Source organism: Pelodiscus sinensis, chromosome 17 (assembly GCF_052426305.1).
Source record: "Pelodiscus sinensis isolate ZL-2025 chromosome 17, ASM5242630v1, whole genome shotgun sequence".
In the NCBI taxonomy this organism is placed as follows: domain Eukaryota; kingdom Metazoa; phylum Chordata; order Testudines; family Trionychidae; genus Pelodiscus; species Pelodiscus sinensis.
The window spans coordinates 17,508,465-17,527,085 of record NC_143068.1 but is presented as its reverse complement, the minus strand read 5'-3'; the positions used below and the strand labels follow the sequence as shown (position 1 = coordinate 17,527,085).

The 18,621-nt window shown below is 43.4% G+C and overlaps 1 protein-coding gene across 1 annotated transcript in view; it reads right to left on the bottom strand.

Annotated features, from left to right (window-relative positions):
- LOC102457221 (formin-F-like) overlaps positions 1-18,621 on the bottom strand; it is a 125,881-nt gene that overhangs the window by 59,868 nt on the left and 47,392 nt on the right. The window contains exon 2 of the mRNA XM_075901165.2: positions 17,059-17,300. Within this exon, the coding sequence (XP_075757280.2) occupies positions 17,059-17,094 (36 nt within the window). The 5' untranslated portion in view covers positions 17,095-17,300. The remainder of the gene's footprint in view (positions 1-17,058; positions 17,301-18,621) is intronic.

The window sequence follows — 18,621 nt, the reverse complement described above, 5'->3', positions numbered from 1 at the left end:
GAAGGGGTGCAACTTAGGGACCAGTAACTCACAGGATTCTATCTCCCCAGCCCACTAGCAGTCCTGAGCCAAATTGTGCAATCACTCCAGCTAAGACTGCCCCGCAGGCTTGGCATTTGAGATCCCTCTGCTAAGCTTCCTATAAGGAGCTGCTTATCGTGATCAAAATTATTGATAAAGGTGCAAAAATTTTACAGAGAAATGAAATGTATAGTCCAAAGATAATATCCTGGCCTTATTCTAGTCAATGGCACAACTCTCATTAACTTCAACAGGGCCAGAATTTCACCTCACTTGTTCAAATCCTAGTTTAAGTGGGCAAATACCTTAATTTACTTGCACTGTCTGGATTGGTGCATATAACCATGTTGTATGCTTGCACAAAGCTTATGTGTAAATTCTAATCTGTGTGCATGCACTAAGTTGTTTTCTCATTTAGGGAATACAGAAAAGAGTACCATTTCTGCATGCAAAAATCCAGCTCTGTATTTTGATTCCCCAATTACATTTCACTGGTAAAAATCCTCTTTAAATTAGGAAATCTCAGCCCCTATGACATGAGAACAACACATACTATCTTTTAATTTTTTTAAGAATGCACAAAGATAAACGGCTGCAATAGGGAAACAAGCGGTTTTGTGTGTCATAAATTTGAAAATACTAATTACTAAGTTAAGCTGCTACCTTTTCATAAATTCCAAGGAGACCAAAAATATAATGCTTGCTACAATTCCTTTAAGAGCATGAGTTTCTAATTCTATTACTTTTCTCCTATTATAACTGTCAATATGGGGAAAGCATTTTAAAGACAAAATAGGAAACAAGATAGCTTTTCAGTTGGTGAAATCTGTCAAAATTATTTGTCAGAAATCTGTCTGGGTTGTTGAGGTTTCTGACAACCACCTGGTAGCATGCTATTTTATTTGCAAACAAGAATTGAGTAGCAGATCCTGACCTTTAAGGTTTAGTATCGAAAGAGGCTTTTCTCTCATCATGTCACAATTTCTGTAATGCTCACACTTTTATTTATTTGGAAGGGCAGTTGTTTTCTTAAAAGAAAACAGCTTTCCTCAAATTAACCACTAAATGTCACCAAGTCAGATTGTTTTCTGTTGTCTAACAGAATGTGACTGGTGCAACCAGATGTAACACTCTAATATGACACTGGGCAACAAAGCAGCTTGGGAAAAAAAGGAAACTGTATTTATGACAGAAAATGCACATTATGGAAATAAATAATAATTCCATTAATAACAGATGTCAGCTACTGCCAGGATAAGGTCGCTTGTTCTCTACATTGTCTGCCTCAAGGATGGTCCAGTGGTTAGAGGTGTATCATAGAACTTGGGACACCATATTCCATTCCCAGACTTTGGGCAAGTTACTTAGCCACTCTGTTCCATATCTATAAAAATGAGGCTAATGCTAATTCTTCTGTACTTTGCAGATGTTTGGTGAGGAAAATACATTGCAAGTTTATGAAGTGGTTTGAGATGAAAAGTGCTATACAAGAGCTGGATATTTATTTTCATTAATGTGTCTAAAGAGTTAGGAAGACTTGAAAGTAAAATCCAACCTCACAATTGAGGAAAGGGTGCAGGGACTTTTCATGTATCCAGTACTTCAGCCTACAGGTTGAAATGGTGGGTAATGTGCTTGCATACTATTTGGCTGTGTCTACATTGGTGCGGTCTTGCACAAAAGCAGCTGCTTTTGAGCAAAAACTTGCTGCCTGTCTACACTGGCCGTGAGTTCTTGCGCAAGTAAAATGATGTTCTAATGTATGAAATCAGGGCTTCTAGCGCAAGAACTCTGATGCTCCCACTCAGGAAGAAGCCCTCTTGCACAACTGTTCTTGCGCAAGAGGCCAGTGTAGACAGGCAACATTAATTTCTTGTGCAAGAAAGCCCTTTGGTTAAAATGGCCATCAGAGCTTTCTTGCGCAAGAGAGCATCTACACTGGCACAGATGCTCTTGTGCAAAAGCACATCTCTTTTGTAGACGCTCTCTTCTGGAAGAGTTTTTGCACAAGAACTCTTCCACAAAAGAGTTCTTGTGCAAGTTCATGCCAATATAGACGTAGCCAATTGGGTATGGTAATGATGGATCTTTACAATGGTGAGTTAGTGTTAACCTTTGTGTCCTTTGGGCAGTTATCATGGATAGCCCTAAATGACCTCTTGCAGTATTTTCCATTATTCTCCCCTCACCCTAGTGCAGCCACACAGAGGGCCTTAAGCATTCTGGAAAGATCTCTCCACTTCAGGGTAAGTTTTACTTGAATCTTTTCAGACCTTCTTTGGATAAGCTGCAGAGAAGCAGTTAAAGTTGTTATATTTGGAAAATATACACAACTATGAAACAAACAATCTGGGAACAAAATGGGACCTATACCTCATTTTATCTCTAAACTGTAACATTCATTTAGTTATAAACAATGGGCATTTCCTATGTACCCACAGGCAAAATGCAAAGAGTAACACACTCTAGCTCCCTTGGGGATATTCCCTGCATGCTCTGATGCTCAGGTTATTTCTATTGCATGTTAAATCCCACCTCGCCAGAACAGTATTTGGATCAGAACAAAAGTGGGGCAAATCTGACACAGAAAATATCCAGCACGGTGTATTAGTTGCCATAACAGCAGCAAAGTAAAACACAGTGAGCTGTGCAGCAATGAACCTGTCCAGCTAATGAATGGGTTTAGCCAAATGTGTGTGATCTCAATTAATTTACTGCAAACAATGGGGACAGTCACAGTACAGTATCCTTTCAAGCTTATTTAGCTGAAAATCAGAGCCAGCAATGCACTGAGCTATGCCATTTTCAGTGACAAAAAAAAAATCCTATTCTCCATATACACCACGGGAGCGGAATGTAAGGCCCAGGGGCTGGATCCAACTCCTGGCTTGCCTGGTCCAGTCCCCGAGATTTGGGCCCCTTCCCCATGCTGGCGCTTCAGCCCCATGCCAGCGTCAGCTCCCCACTGTGAGGGGAGGAAACCCAAGCCCAAGCTTCTCAGTTTTGTGCGGCTCCCAACTGATTTTTCAGGGCCTCTCAACCCAAAAAAAGGTTCTCCACCCCGATATACACAGTCCAGACATTAATTCTAATCCAAATAAAGTATAGATTGTTATCAATGGGAGATTTTGCTGCCTTAATTATAGGATGAAAGCAACATTCCCCTCTTCACTTACACAAAGGTAAAACTAAAACAAGTGACTCTGGCTGCAGGAGCCTCCAGAGCAGGGCACCACTGACTCAAAGGACTTGGGACTAAACATAAGCATCTCTTTCTGGTGTTCCATGGGATCAGGGTTTTAGGAGGAAAAAAAAGAGAATGAGGTGGAGGAAAAAATAGATGCAGAGGAGGCAGGGCATGACTGTTCTCCATATTGCCCCTTATATACACAAGTGCCAAAAATATGTGTGCTGAGGATGCTGCTGCAGCGCTTGGTTTGAAGTGGTTTCCATCGGTAGGTTTATAGTTTGGTTTAACAGCACTCAGTGCCCTACCATCCAAACAGTTCCAGCTCCCCTGTTCACATCCCATGAATTTCTGAGTGGAAGTCTGAAAGCCAGGGCTGCCTGAGCCCAGATGGTGAAATATCTTTTATTGGACCAACTTCTGTAAACCGTGCTAATACCCAAGGAAGCTTTCCTGTCATTGCATCTGTACAGAAGCAGGGCATGCTGCTGCCACTTGGCCAGGGTAGATAGAACAGCAAGATGGGTAACATTTCTAATTTTACTACTAAGAAACTAAAATGGAACATTTCATTTGGATTATTTCTTGGATTATCAAAATTTACCATTACACGAGCAAAGAAAATCCCAGCCTTAGAAAATGAAATAAATACAGGAAGGGAATTTATGTGAGCACATCAGCTTGATTCTTTATATCCAGCAGCTGATTGCACTTCCATTCATTTTAAGATCTGGTGCTTCAGAACTGCATCTTAAAGAAACAATAAAAGGGTCTGCTCTTATCTGACAAAGCAGGATAAAGTGATTTTGAGGAAAAGCCTTTAGGGGATTTCCTGTTGACTCAGTGCCTTCCAGCGACAGCACACAGGGCCTTCTGCAAAACAAGTTTAGAGAGTGAACTTAAAAGATAAATGCCAAACTGTACTGCAATTATTGACTTCTGACAAAAATTATCATAGCAGCTTCTATGTTCCAGCCCATGCCATTAACAAGAAAGAATAGCTTGTTTCAATATGGTTTTTAAAGAAGCTGGTTTTGTCTGTGGCAAAGATGCATAGGCATTTCCAGACCTCACCACATTATGTTGCATTCCATTGCTAGAGATTACATTTAAGTGAATTTATGGACAGATGGCCAAATTTAAGCCTGTGGTATAGGGGTTCAATTCCATTGTTATCAGTTAAGGTGCACTCACACCAGGTCTTAGCCTGGTGCAGAACATTCATCCCTGTGCCCCTACATATTCATTTCTGACTTTTATGGATAAAGGGAATTCAGGGCCATTGGCAGGGGGAGCAAAGGGAGCAATTGCCCTGAGGTCCAGCGATTCTAAAGGGCCTGGAGCCTGAGGCCCTTTAAATTGCTGCCAGAGCACCATGCAGCCACTCCAGGCAGCACTGAAGGCCACTGGGAGGGGGAGGGTGGCATGCCATGCTCACTGCTCTGCCCCATCCTTTCCACCTGAGGCACCACCCTTTCTGGGAGCATGGAGCTGGGCCTCCCCCATCTTGTCCAACCAAGGGGTGTCAACTCCCCTGATGGTATTGGAAACTTCCATTTCTGAGCTAGCTTAATTTTCACTGACTATGAGCACAGATGATTGATGTGTCATTTCTCACTGCCACCGCTGTCTTCTGTAAACATGCAAGAGAATGTCTGATTCTTATTTTTTGAACAATGCTTCTATTCCTCAAATAAATTGTCTAATAATATTTTTCATTATTTGACCAGCTCTGGAACTGGCTGAATAATATCTGTCCACATTTATCCACAGAAAATATTCATCAAAATATATTCCCTTCTCTCTGGACTCCCTGGAAGTTTTGACATTGGCCTCAACAGGAGCAAGAACGGGACCAATGATATATTTGTATTAATTATTATTATTATTATTTATTCCTTTAGTGCAAAAAGGCGTGTGGTACTTAATAGGCAGCAGTACACAGGGCCAGATTTTCAAAGGTATTTTGGCACCTAGTAGGATCAAAGGGAGTTAGCCATGTAACCTACTTAGGCACTTCAGGAAATGCATGTGTCTTCAGGCACTTGGATTCCATTGTAAATCCAGCCCACGCTGCCTTCCTTAAGAAGCTTGCAGTCTAAAGCCCCAACCATGCACACACTTAAGCATGTGAGTAGCTTATGCAAGCAGTCCCATTCAGGAAAACTTTACCTACATGAGTAGTCTCATTCTTTAGGGCAAGTCTACACTGGGGAGTTATACTGCAATAACAAGGCAAGGATCCACACTACCAACCCTGTTATTTCAAAATAATGGGCTTGTTATCTCAAAATAATAACTCCTGCTTGTGAAGAAGAATAAACTTATTTCAAAATAGTTATTTTGGGAGTTATTAGTTCGAAATAACTTATTTTGAAATAACCTGGTAGTGTAGACATGGCCTTAGAAATCTGCACTGGGAAAGCCCAATGGAAGCCTTAGGATGTTGGCTTCCTAACTGATTTTGCTCTGTTCGTTACAATGGCTGTCCATACTGTTTCCACATGCATATGCTATACACACACATCACACCATTTACTTGTTACCACTTTTACATATTTATTTTGAATATTAAGGCCCTAATCTGATCATGAACAATAAACATTTTTTCCAATGAGGGACATTTCAGAAAACTGGCTGGAAGATAATCAGATGAAGAAAGATAACACAGCCTATGCCTGCAGCAAGCCATCAAGGCCCAGAGAGAAGGATGTTCTTTAAAAACTCCTTGTTGCAAGAGAGCATATGCTATTTCATCAGAGCTGACAGCGCTTTGCTGGTTATTACGCAGCCTCAGCATTACTGTTATGATCAAGTACAAGTCCCGGAGAGAAAGCCCTTTGCAGCAGGGGAGCTCATCATAAGAAATATGTTGATGTTTCATAGACTCTAACTTCAGTCTGAGTCATGTTGGAGAGGGCAAGAAAAATGGTCTGGGCAATGTGAGGAAGGGGACGGGATGTCCCAAAGGTGTTGGAAAAACTGTGTTTCGAAGTGCAGAGCCTTAGACAAGCCCCGCTTTGCATTCTGATTAACTTAGCTTCCTTTAAAAAATCTTCCACTTCACAAAGAGGATGAAAGGGGGCAGTGAGGAGGCCAGGGTACACCTCTCTCAAGTCCCCCAAGTGCTAACTAAAGATCAGATATCATGTTTATGGTTGCCGGGCCCCTGGAAAAGGTGTATGAGGAAGGGCCAGCTCTGTCCTTCTGGAAGGGGAAGGGTCTTAGGCGGAAGAGGCAGGGTGGGGCAGGGCTGGGGAAGCGAGCCCTCAACATTGCCCAGAGCACGGTGCATTGTCGCCAACCCTCCCTCTCAGCCAGCCCTCAGAGCCACCTAGAGTGCACCACACAGCATGCCAATGGCCATTTAAAGGGCTGGCTGGAGCTCCAGTTGCCACAGTATTGGCGACGGCCAGCCAAGAGCCTAGGGCAGTTGTCCCCTTTGTCCACCACATGAGTGGGCCTGTTAATGGTCATCTTACTTTTCTGTTCATGTCCACAGTCTAGATGGTCCTTCGTCCTGCCATGAGGGCAGGAGACTGGGCTTGATGACCTCTCAAAGTCTCTTTCAGTCCTACAATTCTATGATTAAGTGTTAATCATCTATTCGCTCTTGAGAGATTAGGCCAACACGGAAGTTTTATGACTTGCTCTCCAGAAGCACTGGGGAGTCATTTTTACAAATGGAAAAAGTGTCTCTGAATAGAGTAACTCCCTTTTGCCAGCCCCATCTGCCAATATCAGTTCATTTGCTTACAGAAAGAAAGAGATATGAGCCATCAGCAAATTCGAACACCAGCGTCAGCAACTGAAAATCCATGGATTTGACTGGAGTAACACCGGCTTGCACAAAGCTTAATAAAAGACAGGATATATCAATTGCCTTTGATTTTGCCCCGATTAATTACTCTCTGTTTGTTTCTCAAGTGTCTACCATTACAGGCAGCGTTTATTTCTCAATGGCCTGTAGCTGTAACCCTTTGTGATAAGGTTTCCACAGAATTTTTAGTGCTGAGCTACTCATTAATTCCACTTTCATGCTAGCCCAGCCCAACACTCAGAGGGTATGTCTACACTAGCTCCCTACTTCGAACTAGGGAGGCTAATGTATGCATTCGAAGTTGCAAATGAATATTTAAATATTTAAATATTTAAAATTTAAATATCCCGGGCTTTATTTGCATCTTCCCGTCCGTGCGCCATTTTTAAATCCCCCTAGTCCGAACTAACTGCCCGCGGCTACACGCGGCAGTCAAACATTAACTTGAACTAAGTCCTTAGTTCAAGTTAACTGTTACACCTCATTGCACAAGGTGAGTCTGCTATAGGATCAGCTACAATCTCTTTGTTCCTGGACCCAGTGCTATGACTTAAAAGACAACTGCATCCCCTTGGGCTTAGGACACCAAAATCAGAAGACCACTGTGAATAGGCTGTGAAAAATGAAAGTTTTTAAGTGCAGTTGACTCTACCGAACCAAGCACTGAAGGCAGTCATGCGGAAAAGCATGTATGACCACATGAGTTTCCAGTCTGAACCATTTACAGCAGTTTCCTGCCCTCCCTCCCCTGCCCTTCCACCACCACTACCACACACACACACATATGTATGCATACACTGCTTAGAACATTCAGCAGAGAAGTTTGGGCTAATTCAGTTTTGCTTAGCATTACACGTATTAATCATTATTAAAACAGGTCAGAAAGTGGCTTACATTTTCTTTGTTTTTCTTCAAAACCACAAACTACCCACAAAAACTTAATCAAACAAAACCTAAACATCTGAAAGTCTGCCAAGAGCTTTTTACTTCACTGTATATTTCCAGGCTATTGTTATGTGCTGGTTCGGTGACGTTAGGATTAACCAAATACATGTAGGTTGTCTTTAAGCTAAGGTAGAACTTTAAAAAAAAAACCTCAACAATAGTCTAATTGTTCCCACTGAGTCTATATTATAAAAATTCGAAGACTGTCACTCTGTCTGCAGCTCATTCCTGAAGTCTAGAATGTTTAAGTTTATGTGTAGAGATTGAAGCAGTTACAAGCACGATTGAGAGCTCTCCTAGTTTAGAACATCTCCAAGTTCAATCACCACTGGAATTGATGGTCTATTACCATCCAATGTTTAAGTTCTCAACCATTTTGGCTTTGTTTTTGTTGTTATTTGTTTGTTTGAGTTTGGAGGTTTTTTAAGGGTTTTTGTCGTTGTTATGCCTTACAAATTATACCCAAGCAACATAATGCCCTATGTCTTTTAATTACAGTAATTAAATCATAGTGATAAGAACTTTAGAGAATGATAATATTTTCTTATTAATATGATGGTCCACTTAGTTCTGTGATGAAACAGTGATTACAAGGCTATTATGCCGTGACATCAAATTATTTTGGTGAAATTTATGAGTATTTCTGTTTGTAAGTTTGTGTGCAAACACTTCTCATTCCATTTTATCTTGTTAAACAAGCATATACATCAGGGAAGAATCTGGTTGCCAGGTACCAGATCTCTTAAAAGCTGGCCAACCATGCCAGAGAGTTTCTTAACTGAAATATAAGGGAATGTAAAAGGAACATATTAAACATATTCCAGCCAACATGCTCCCACAATCTACTGTATATTAGGTAGTGTAGACTTTCATTATGTAATGAGCTGGTCAATTGAAATCAAGGCTATAACTCAACCAGTTTAGCATATTTAAAAGTCAATATTCCTTGTCTCCAGGACTTATAGAGCATATTAGAATGTGCTATCCAATTTGTTCTAATAATTTACCTTTAAATCCTAGTCAAAAAAGGCCAGAGGGTTAAGGTTTTTAACTGGTCTGTGGCTGCTGACAAATTTGAGGGCTAATTCTTAGTTCTGGCCTGGTCAGTTTCTCCTCCTAAAAGCATCTTTTTACTGACATAAAACTGGATTGTTACTCTGTAACAAGCCTGTACAGTGACACCTCTTTCCCTTTGATTTGGAGTCCAGTGTTTTCACAAAGTTGTGTCATTGATCATCTAGACTGGAATTACATTATGTAAGCGGGGGAATGGTCCCACTATTGTGAGGAACTTTCTTGGCTTCTATACCACCCGGTGAAATGGACCAGCGAAAGGATCTGAGTCCCCGCTCCCACTTCCTTTACCCCACAGCTCCCCCTCCACGCTCCTGAGTAGCAGAGTCCTCGAAACCCCACAAGGCTGGGCCCAGGTTTCTTGGGGCTTAATCCCCGACCTTGTAGTCACTAGGGGCAGGAGTTAGGGTGCACTCCGAGGTGCTCTCTTCACACTGCATGCTTTCTTGGCCCAGTGATCATTTCATGAGGTTCAAAGCAAATACAATTTATTAAACATCAACTGATTAAAGAGAAAAGATTAAGAAAAAATGAGAATGGTTAAATGAGAACACACAGCCCTGCTCTGTAGCACGGGGACATCAAAACAGCAGCCTGCAGAGTGTAAGGACAGTCCACAGTCTCTTCCTTATAGGCCCCTTAGAGGCCCTGCATGTGCTGCAGGGGGGCTACAGGCAGGACACGCTTGCTCTGGCAGTGACCACACAGTCTCAAGCTCTAAGTGGCCAGACCCCTCTCCCAGTCTGGCCTGCTGGGCCTCTTGGCTGGTGATATCTCCCTGCCCAGAGCCTTTCCCCGCACTTTGCTGGTCGCAGCTGCTCACCACACCCAGCTGCAGGCTGTGCTGCTTTGCCAGTCTCCAGCTCCTTGCGTTGCTTCTCTGTCCCTTTTGGCTCTCTGAGCACTGCCAGTCTGCTGCTCAACACAGGGTCTGCGCTCCTTGGACTGTGTGTGCCTGGCTCTGTTGCTGCAAAACTGCCCCTCAGCACAGCTTGCACTCTTTGGGCTGCCTGTGCCTGGTTCTGTTGCTGCAGGACTGCTTCTCCACACGGCTTGCTCCTCTTAGCTGTATCTCAGCTCTCTCCTTGCTCAGAGAGACCCAGAAAAATCCCAGCTCACAGGGAGGACGGGGCCTGGCCTCTTACTTTCCTCACTGGCCTGTCCAACCTGTCAATCAGGCCGAGCTAGAGTGTTGGCTGCTTTCCATTGTCTCTGGGGTCTGTCAGTCTCAGGGCCCTGATTTCTCATGGACCCTTCCCCTTTTGATACTGGGAGCTGGCAAACCAAAAACTCCCACAGAGTTTTAGTAAGGGGCTAACAGTCCCCTTACAATTAACTCATAGAGTGGCCCCCATCAAAGATCTTCTGTTCTTTTGTCAATATTTTCTGTCCATGCACCAAATCATGGGTGAGAAGAAAGATGGGGAAAAATTTCTGGTCAACCATTTTGCATGATGCATTCACAGGATTTGGTTTATTAATCGAGAATTGTCTTAAAATGTTTCTCTCATTTATTATTTCAGAAAAGGAGAAGAAATGTTTCTTTTTTGCTTTTGCATTTCATGCACATTACAATATCACAAATGTTTATGCATATTAGATTTGCTTGTACAGCTTTCTTGCAAGTAAACTAGCGATAGCCATGAAGTGTAGTAGTATGAACTTTTTCAGGGTGATGTTACTGGGATTATCTGGTTTCTTCTATCTGAGGTGGCCTTTCCTAGTTTTAGATCGCCTACATTTCCCTTCTATGTTTCCCATGCTATACTCATTGGCTGTGTCTAGACTGGCCAGTTTTTCCACAAAATCAGCTGCTTTTGCGGAAAAACTTGCCAGCTGTCTACACTGGCCGCTTGAATTTCCGCAAGAACACTGACAATCTCATGTAAGATTGTCAGTGCTCTTGCGGAAATACTATGCTGCTCCCGTTCGGGCAAAAGCCCTCTTGCGCAAATGATTTGCACAAGAGGGCCAGTGTAGACAGCACAGTACTGTTTTGCGCAAAAGCGCGTCTAGATTGGCACGGACGCTTTTCCGCAAAAAGTGCTTTTGCGGAAAAGCATCCATGCCAATCTAGATGCTCTTTTCCGAAAATGCTTTTAACGGAAAACTTTTCCGTTAAAAGCATTTCCGGAAAATAATGCCAGTCTAGATGTAGCCATTGGGTTCCAAATTTCAGGAACTTCTACAGTGCTTTGGAGAAAACATTATCCATTAAAAACTAATCCCTTGAGAAGGCTCCAAAAGGCTCTAGTGACAGGCTTCATTCAGGAATTCCAGCACATATTAACCTCCACTTTCATCTCTAGCCCAGAGGTTTTCTTCAGTACTTTATTATTTGTATGACAGGCTCCTTCATGTTGAATAGACCATCCATGGAAATACAATACCCACAATTACTCTTTTAATCCTGCTCTGCCCAAGAAATCCACTACTATTTAAGGTGGGAGAAAAGGAGGTTGAGGGAAGGCCATAAGACTAGAACCCTGCAAATCTGCAGATATCAATTTTATATCCACGGATGTGGATGCAGATCTCCATGGCTCATTTTTGTATCTAGAACCCTGCAAATTTGCAGATATGTGCTTTATATCTACGGGTGTCCACTGCCACGGATGTCAATGAGGATATCTACAGCTCAATTTGTGCAGATACAGATGTGGATACAAATTTTGTATCCACGCGGGGCTCTACATATGTCAAACCATTTACAAGTAGACTTGTTATCAGGTCTGCAGGTAGCTTGGTGTTTCAGCCCAGATGGAAACCCAAAATATTTCACACTGAAATGGCAACTTTCATCCAACCACCTCAAAGTCTCTTGCAAGCATTAATGAATCTGAACCCCAGTGGGAGCAGAAGAAATTGTTCTATCACTCAAAACCTAAGCTCTGTTTCACATTTAGAAGCAATCACTGGAAGGAGCTGGCAGAGGTGCATCTCTGGTCATGTAGTAGCCCATTAGAAGTCCCAAGTGGGCAGGATGACAATAGACTGCTGAATGGAATTCTGATGACAATAGTCCATCTTTTCAGCTACAAAAACTACTCCAGATGCCAGCTACATGTGCATGAATATGCATATCACAAGGTATGAATTTATTTGGCCTTATTTAAATGAAATTGATCATTTGATGAGTAAAAACTTGCCTTAAGCAATCTTGCAAAGGACCAGCAAAAAAAAAAAAAAAAAAAACCCAAAACCATACACACACATTCTTACACCCAACAATCATGTAAGAGAAATGGCCTTTAACTAACAATCAGACAAAATTTGTGTGAGGAAGCCTTGGGCATGTGGTTCTTTAAAGTGGCAAATTAAAGCAAAACAGGGTGTGAAGGCATCTGGATAATTTTTTACCTACAACCGTACCACCTAGCAACTTGATCCTATCAGCTCTCACAAGACAGGAAGAATTAACATGTACATGAGAGGCCTTAAGGAGATTTAGGGCCAGATTTTCAAACACGCTTGTACATATTTGAAAGCTTGCTTTATGCATGCAAATACCTCAGTGCACAACTTGTAATTGAGGCACTTTAATAACTACATGCGGTTACAAGCCCTGAGTCATATTAAGCATCCAGGTATTTGCATAGCAACTCTCTGTCTCCCACTCTTCCCACACTGGATGCTGAAACAGTGCTATTAATGATTCCCAAGACACTGCTCTGGCCTCTGAAAGAATGCCTACACAGCACGGGTATGTCTACACTTGCACCCTCTTTCGATGGAGGGATGCAAATGAAGACATTCAAAATTTCAAATGAAGCCAGGATTTAAATATCCCACGCTTTATTGCATAATCACGCTATAGCGCTATTTCACAATACAAAACACGGTATAGATGCGGTTATTTTGGGAGAACACCCTTCTTCCGAAATAACTGTTAAACCTCATCTACACCACATTTTGTATTTTGAAATAGCGCTATTTTGAAATGGTGCCATAATGTGATTATGCAAATGAAGTGTGGGATATTTAAATCTCAGCTTCATTTGCAATTTTGAATGTCTTCATTTGCATCCCTCTATCAAAAGAGGGTGCAAGTGTAGACATACCCCACCACAACAACTTCTCAGTCCAGGCTGACAGGGAAGGTGCTGGAACAAAATGTGTAGTGGGGCAGTGGTGTAGCACCTAGGAGCGGAAATCTGGGTGGACCCTAACTCTCTGGTATATAGCCGATGACAGATTGTTAGCTCAACTTCTCCCCAATGCTAGCCCTGGTGACCCTGGACACAGGGCTTCCCCTGCCAAGCTGGGCACACACATGGGGTGGCTCAAAATAACGGCAGGACGGAGCTGCCAGAGCATAGCTTTCTGAAAGGCAGGCACATAGCTCCATCGGGATTTCAGGTGCCCGAGTGATGCTCTGGGGCCGTTGTGGCAGCACTACTCAGATTTGGGTGGGCCCAGATGCTAAAAAGGTGGAGGAGGTGGCCCACCCAAGCTCACTTGTGGCTACGCCCCTGTATTGGGAGTGCTGAGCCATTTAATACAAACTGTAAAGCCTGGTTAAAATGGAAACCACTGCAAGCCAGGCGCTGTTCCAGCACCCCTAGTCCCAGTCCTCAGATTAACAGGACTCTTGCAAGTGCTCTAAAAGCAATTATACAGACAGTGCTTTGAAGTTGCAAGTCCCAACCCTGCAACTTCAAAGTGCTTCATGCACCACTATTTTTAGAGCGCTAGCGTGCACCCTGCTAACCCAGATCTATTGATCCAGACTGGCAGGCGGGCCTGTGCTTACTTCATAATGCTTCAGAGATACACAGGGAGGAGCAACACCACACAGATGACAGTGAACATTGTTAAGATTCGATTTGCGCCTTCTTGACATCTTTGGTGAAGCTTTGCCAGAGGAACTGAAGTTTCAGCACATTATGCTGTGCAGTGCAGTGCAAGATGGGACATGCAATGGAACTGGAGTTGAGACATTCTTTCTTAAGGGTTTGTTTACACCTAAAACACTCCAATGACTCAGCTGTGCTGCAATAGCATTTCTGTGTAGCCACTACCTACGTGGATGGGAGAAATTCTCCCATCCATGTAGGTAAGCCACTCCCTTCAGAGGCAATAGCTAGGTTGATGAAAGAATTCTTCCATCAACCTAGCACTGTCCATATGGGGACTTAGGTCAGCTTAACTGTGGTATTCAAGGTGATTTTTTCACACCCCTGACCAATATACAATTAAACCAACCTAATTTTCTAGTGTAGATCAGGCTTCAGGGTCCAACACCTGACACCTGCAAAGCTGAATAGCTCAGACTTTGATTAACCAAGTACACGTCTCTCTTCAAAACTCTGAAGACCAGACTGCCCCCAGTGACTCTAAAAATGTGTGTGTGTAATTGAGGGCAGAATTTACTCCTTTGTTTACCGTTCTTTACCATAAGCTAAATGAGCATTAAACTTACTCCATTTTGCCTAATTTTTCAATAAGCCAACCATGTTTCCCAGTGAAAGATAAGCTAGACTTGCAAACAGGATTCAGTTCTCCCCAGCATCCATGCTCTGATTGATGCAAGGGAGTTGGAAAGGAAGACAGGGTCATCAGGGAGCTGTTTGCAGATTTCTGATTCCCTGCTGGCCCACACTCAGCCTACAGACTACTTCCTCTAACTTATGCCAGTCGAGGGCTGATACAGCTCCACTCTAACATACAGTAGTACTGATACACCCATCCCTCCCCCAGCATGGTCTTTAAACCAGGAAACCCCCAGGATAGATCAAGGGTTGGCAACTTTTCAGAAGTGGTGTGCCAAGATTTAACTTATTCATAGATTTGTGTGCTGCAGGGAGAAGGAAGGGAGCAGGGGCTGACCATATTTCCTGAACCAGCTTCAGCTAGGGAGAATGGCTTAATTTAAATTATTAAACAGATTAAGCTTTTTAACTTTCTCATGTTCGTTTATCAAACTTCATTTTAAATAAAGTAAAATATTATGTCCAACACAAAATGTTTCAATGTTTTCTTTATTTATGGCAGGAGTGGGGAACCTTTTTTGGGTATGGGGTCACTGACCCACAGAAAAATCTGCTGGAGACCACACAAATGAGAAGCACAAAAGAAAAACTCTTCCAAAACCCCCCAACCCTCACTGATGTTGTCCCCAACTGAGACACCTCACTATTATGGTGCTCCAGCCTCATGGGGTGAGAGGAAGGGACAAGGAGGACTGAGGTTCAGAGTTTCCCATAGGCCAGATTTACTTTTCTGGGGTGCCAAAGTTACTGGATTTTATAGACCCCCTTAGACTCTGGGGGAGGGACAAAATGAGGGGTTCAGTGTGTGGGACAGGGCTGCCAGTGAGGGGGATAGGGATGGGGGGTGCAAGATCTGGGTGGGAGAAGTTGCAAGGTCTGGGTAGGAGGTAGGGTGCAGAAGCAGTCTGGGAGTATGGTTTCTGCCCAGGTGGAGGGAGGAGAAGCAAGGGAGGGTGCAGCATGTGGCCAGGAAGGAGGGTGTAGGAGCAACGGTAGATGCAGGAGCAGGATGGGGGTGGAGGTAGGAGTCTGGCCAGGCCTGGGAGGAGGGTGTCTGGCCAGGAGGGAGGGTGCAGGAAAAAGGGAGGGTGACAGAGCAAGCTGTGGGTGCAGGGTCTTGGTGGGGGGGAAGTTAATGAGGGGGATTGGAGTGTGAGGGTCTGGGCATGAGGCAGGACACTTACTTGGCTTCACACCTCCTTGCAGCAACTGCTGTGGCCACATGGTCCCAGGTTGTCCCCAGAAGCACCGCTGCCATGGCTACATGGTCCTGGGCCAGCCAGGCATTCCAGTGTCACAGCCAAGCAGTCTGGGACTGTTCCCAGAGGTCCTGCTGCTGCAGCCATGTGGTCCCAGGCCAGCCCCAGAGGCCAGAGGTGTCCCTGCTGCGGACACGCAGTCTTGGGCCAGACCTGGAGGTGCCACTGAGGAGCCTCAGCCACAGTGTTGCCTCCTCCCACTACAGCCTAACCTGCTGTGGGGAAGAGGGAGGTCTCTCCAGCGGCAGCGCGGGGGAGGAGGGGTGGGGTTAACCTTCCGCCCGTGGGCCGCTGAAAAACCGGCTCATGTGCCACTTGTGACATGCATGCTATAAGTTGCTGACCCCTGAGATAGACCATCACTGTCCTCTTCACAAGGGAAATTTTTCACTGGCCATTTATGATCTGGGTCTGACTCTGGGCCTAATCCAATTAAACATGAAGTTCTTGTAACTATAACATCACCATCCGAACCCGACTTTATACTACAGGGACATACATCTGGCAGCCACGATGGGATAATTCAAACCTGGTTTCAGTGTGAAACTTTATTGCCTTTGGCGGAGTTGCAGCCACTTATACTAGGTATGAATCTGGTATTCAGGGAGCTTATCTGCATTGAACAGAAACCATTTTGATTCATGTGTTCCACTTTCTCTGTATATTGTGGTATTCAGTGCAAATATCCTACAGGTTCTAAATTCTTTGAAGGATTTCTTGTTAAATGATTTGACAGAGAATCTCGCTATTTCCACCAATGTTCATTACATTTAACAGCTATTTTTATAACAATAGAAACTTGATTATTTAGCTCTTTTAAGATTATAGAAGCAGAGTTCCTGTGACAGGTGTTACATACTTACTCCCCCTAGGCTATACAGTTGCTAGTATTACATATTAAGCAGCGAAGGTTTGTATCACATACTACCCAATGAAGGTTTGTATCACATACTACCCTAAAAGCGGCGAGGAGTCCTCTGGCACCTTATAGACTAACCATGGTGTTGGAGCATAAGCTTTCGTGGGCAAAGACCCACTTCGTCTTTAACACTTCGATTAGTCTATAAGGTGCCACAGGACTCCTTGCCACTTTTGCCGATTCAGACTAACATGGCTGCCCCTCTGATACTACCCTAAGCAATCCTTCTGTAAATTCCCTGCCAACACAATACAAATTTGTTCTCAGTTTTTGCAAGGCTATCTCTTCAGTTATGCACAACACACACATTTTACATAAGCAATAACAATTTCTGCCTTTACCTGTGGAATCGTGTCTTGAGCCTTTGTATTATCCATGGCTGCGAAACTTCTGTTTGTTTCATTAGTACCCACCGGGTAACATGCTATAGTTTATTCATGAAGCACACCTGCTTTTCAGCAGCACAGCTCTCTCTGGCTCTCTCAATCTTGTAGAGAGTGTTGTTTATTAACTATTACTTCCTTGTACACTGGGACCTCACAGAAACAAGGATGGTGCTGGGCTTCCTTATGGCAAGCCTGCTCTGTGAGAAAAGAAAAAGTAGAAGTTGTTTGTTTGCTTTCTCTGGAACTGATACTTATCTTTTCATTACTTCCTGATATCAGTGAATTATATGTTTTTATTAGACATTAATTCCATGGGACTTCCAAGCACTTATCTCGTTTTGAATGTTGTTTTAGCAATGTATAACAAAATCTTCTAAAAGAATTGCAAGTGTTATTGCCACCAGGAGTGGACCTTTCATAAGTCTGGTTCAGTGCACACCCAGAAACCCCAAGTGCATGTGTTCAAATTGCAACTTGAGCACGAGCAGACTGGGTAAGGGCAGAAACACACCTATGCTGAAGCTGTAATTTCCAGCTCAGGTAGAGGTACATGCCCTACCTTTGATCAAGTGTATAAACCCTGACCAAAGTGTATAGCTGTGAACCCTAGAACTCCTGACATCCCCATGCCCATCCTAGTCAGCTACCCCAGAGCAGCAAATTCTGAATTTCTGATTTCCCCAGCAGCGCACTGGGCAGATTACCTACCTAGATCCCAGTGCACGGAGATATCCTCCCTCCCAGGACTGCAGAGCCTTAACCCCTCACCCCCTCGTGCACTCACATTCCCTCCCAGAGCCCGAATCTCTTCCTGCACCCCTACTTCAGGCAAGAGCCCACACCCAGCACCCAAACACCTTCTCAGAGCCTGCAACCTTCCTGTACCCAAACTCCTTCCTAGAGCCTGAGGCAAGTGTGTGGGGGGGGAGGAGTTTAAGTGGGCATTCTGGGTACCACCAAGATTTCTGAAAAGCTGCTGCCTCTGCCTTGGAAGAAAGGCATAACAGAGGTGCAAATAAAAATGTTGCTAAAAACGATTTCCAAATGTGACTAGACACAGCATAGGCCTTGTTTTAGGAAGGCTATTAACTTGGACACAGGCTGCTCTCTCAGTAGCTCTGGCAAGCACTGCTCTATTGAAAGTTTAATAAAAGCTTGTCTTTCTTCACAAACATTTTTTACCCATGTCTCTCTGAGATCCAAAGTGATCGGGTGGAAATGATTATTTTGACAAGTGACAGTTTAGACAACATATTCACACATTTGTATGGAATTTGGTGTATTGTTTTGATAACAGTCATTCAATTTTTAAAAAGTACATTATTCATAAAATTAATTATCCAAGTATCCAATTTCCCCTTAGAATCCTTCCAGTTCTTAAAGAACTTCTATTTTCTTTTTGAATGAAGGAATCCCATGGAACTTTGTCTATAATCTGATTATAGCACTGCAAAGCCTTTTAGTATTGCAGTTACGGATTTATGTTATAAACATTCAGCAGAATCATTAGACATGTTC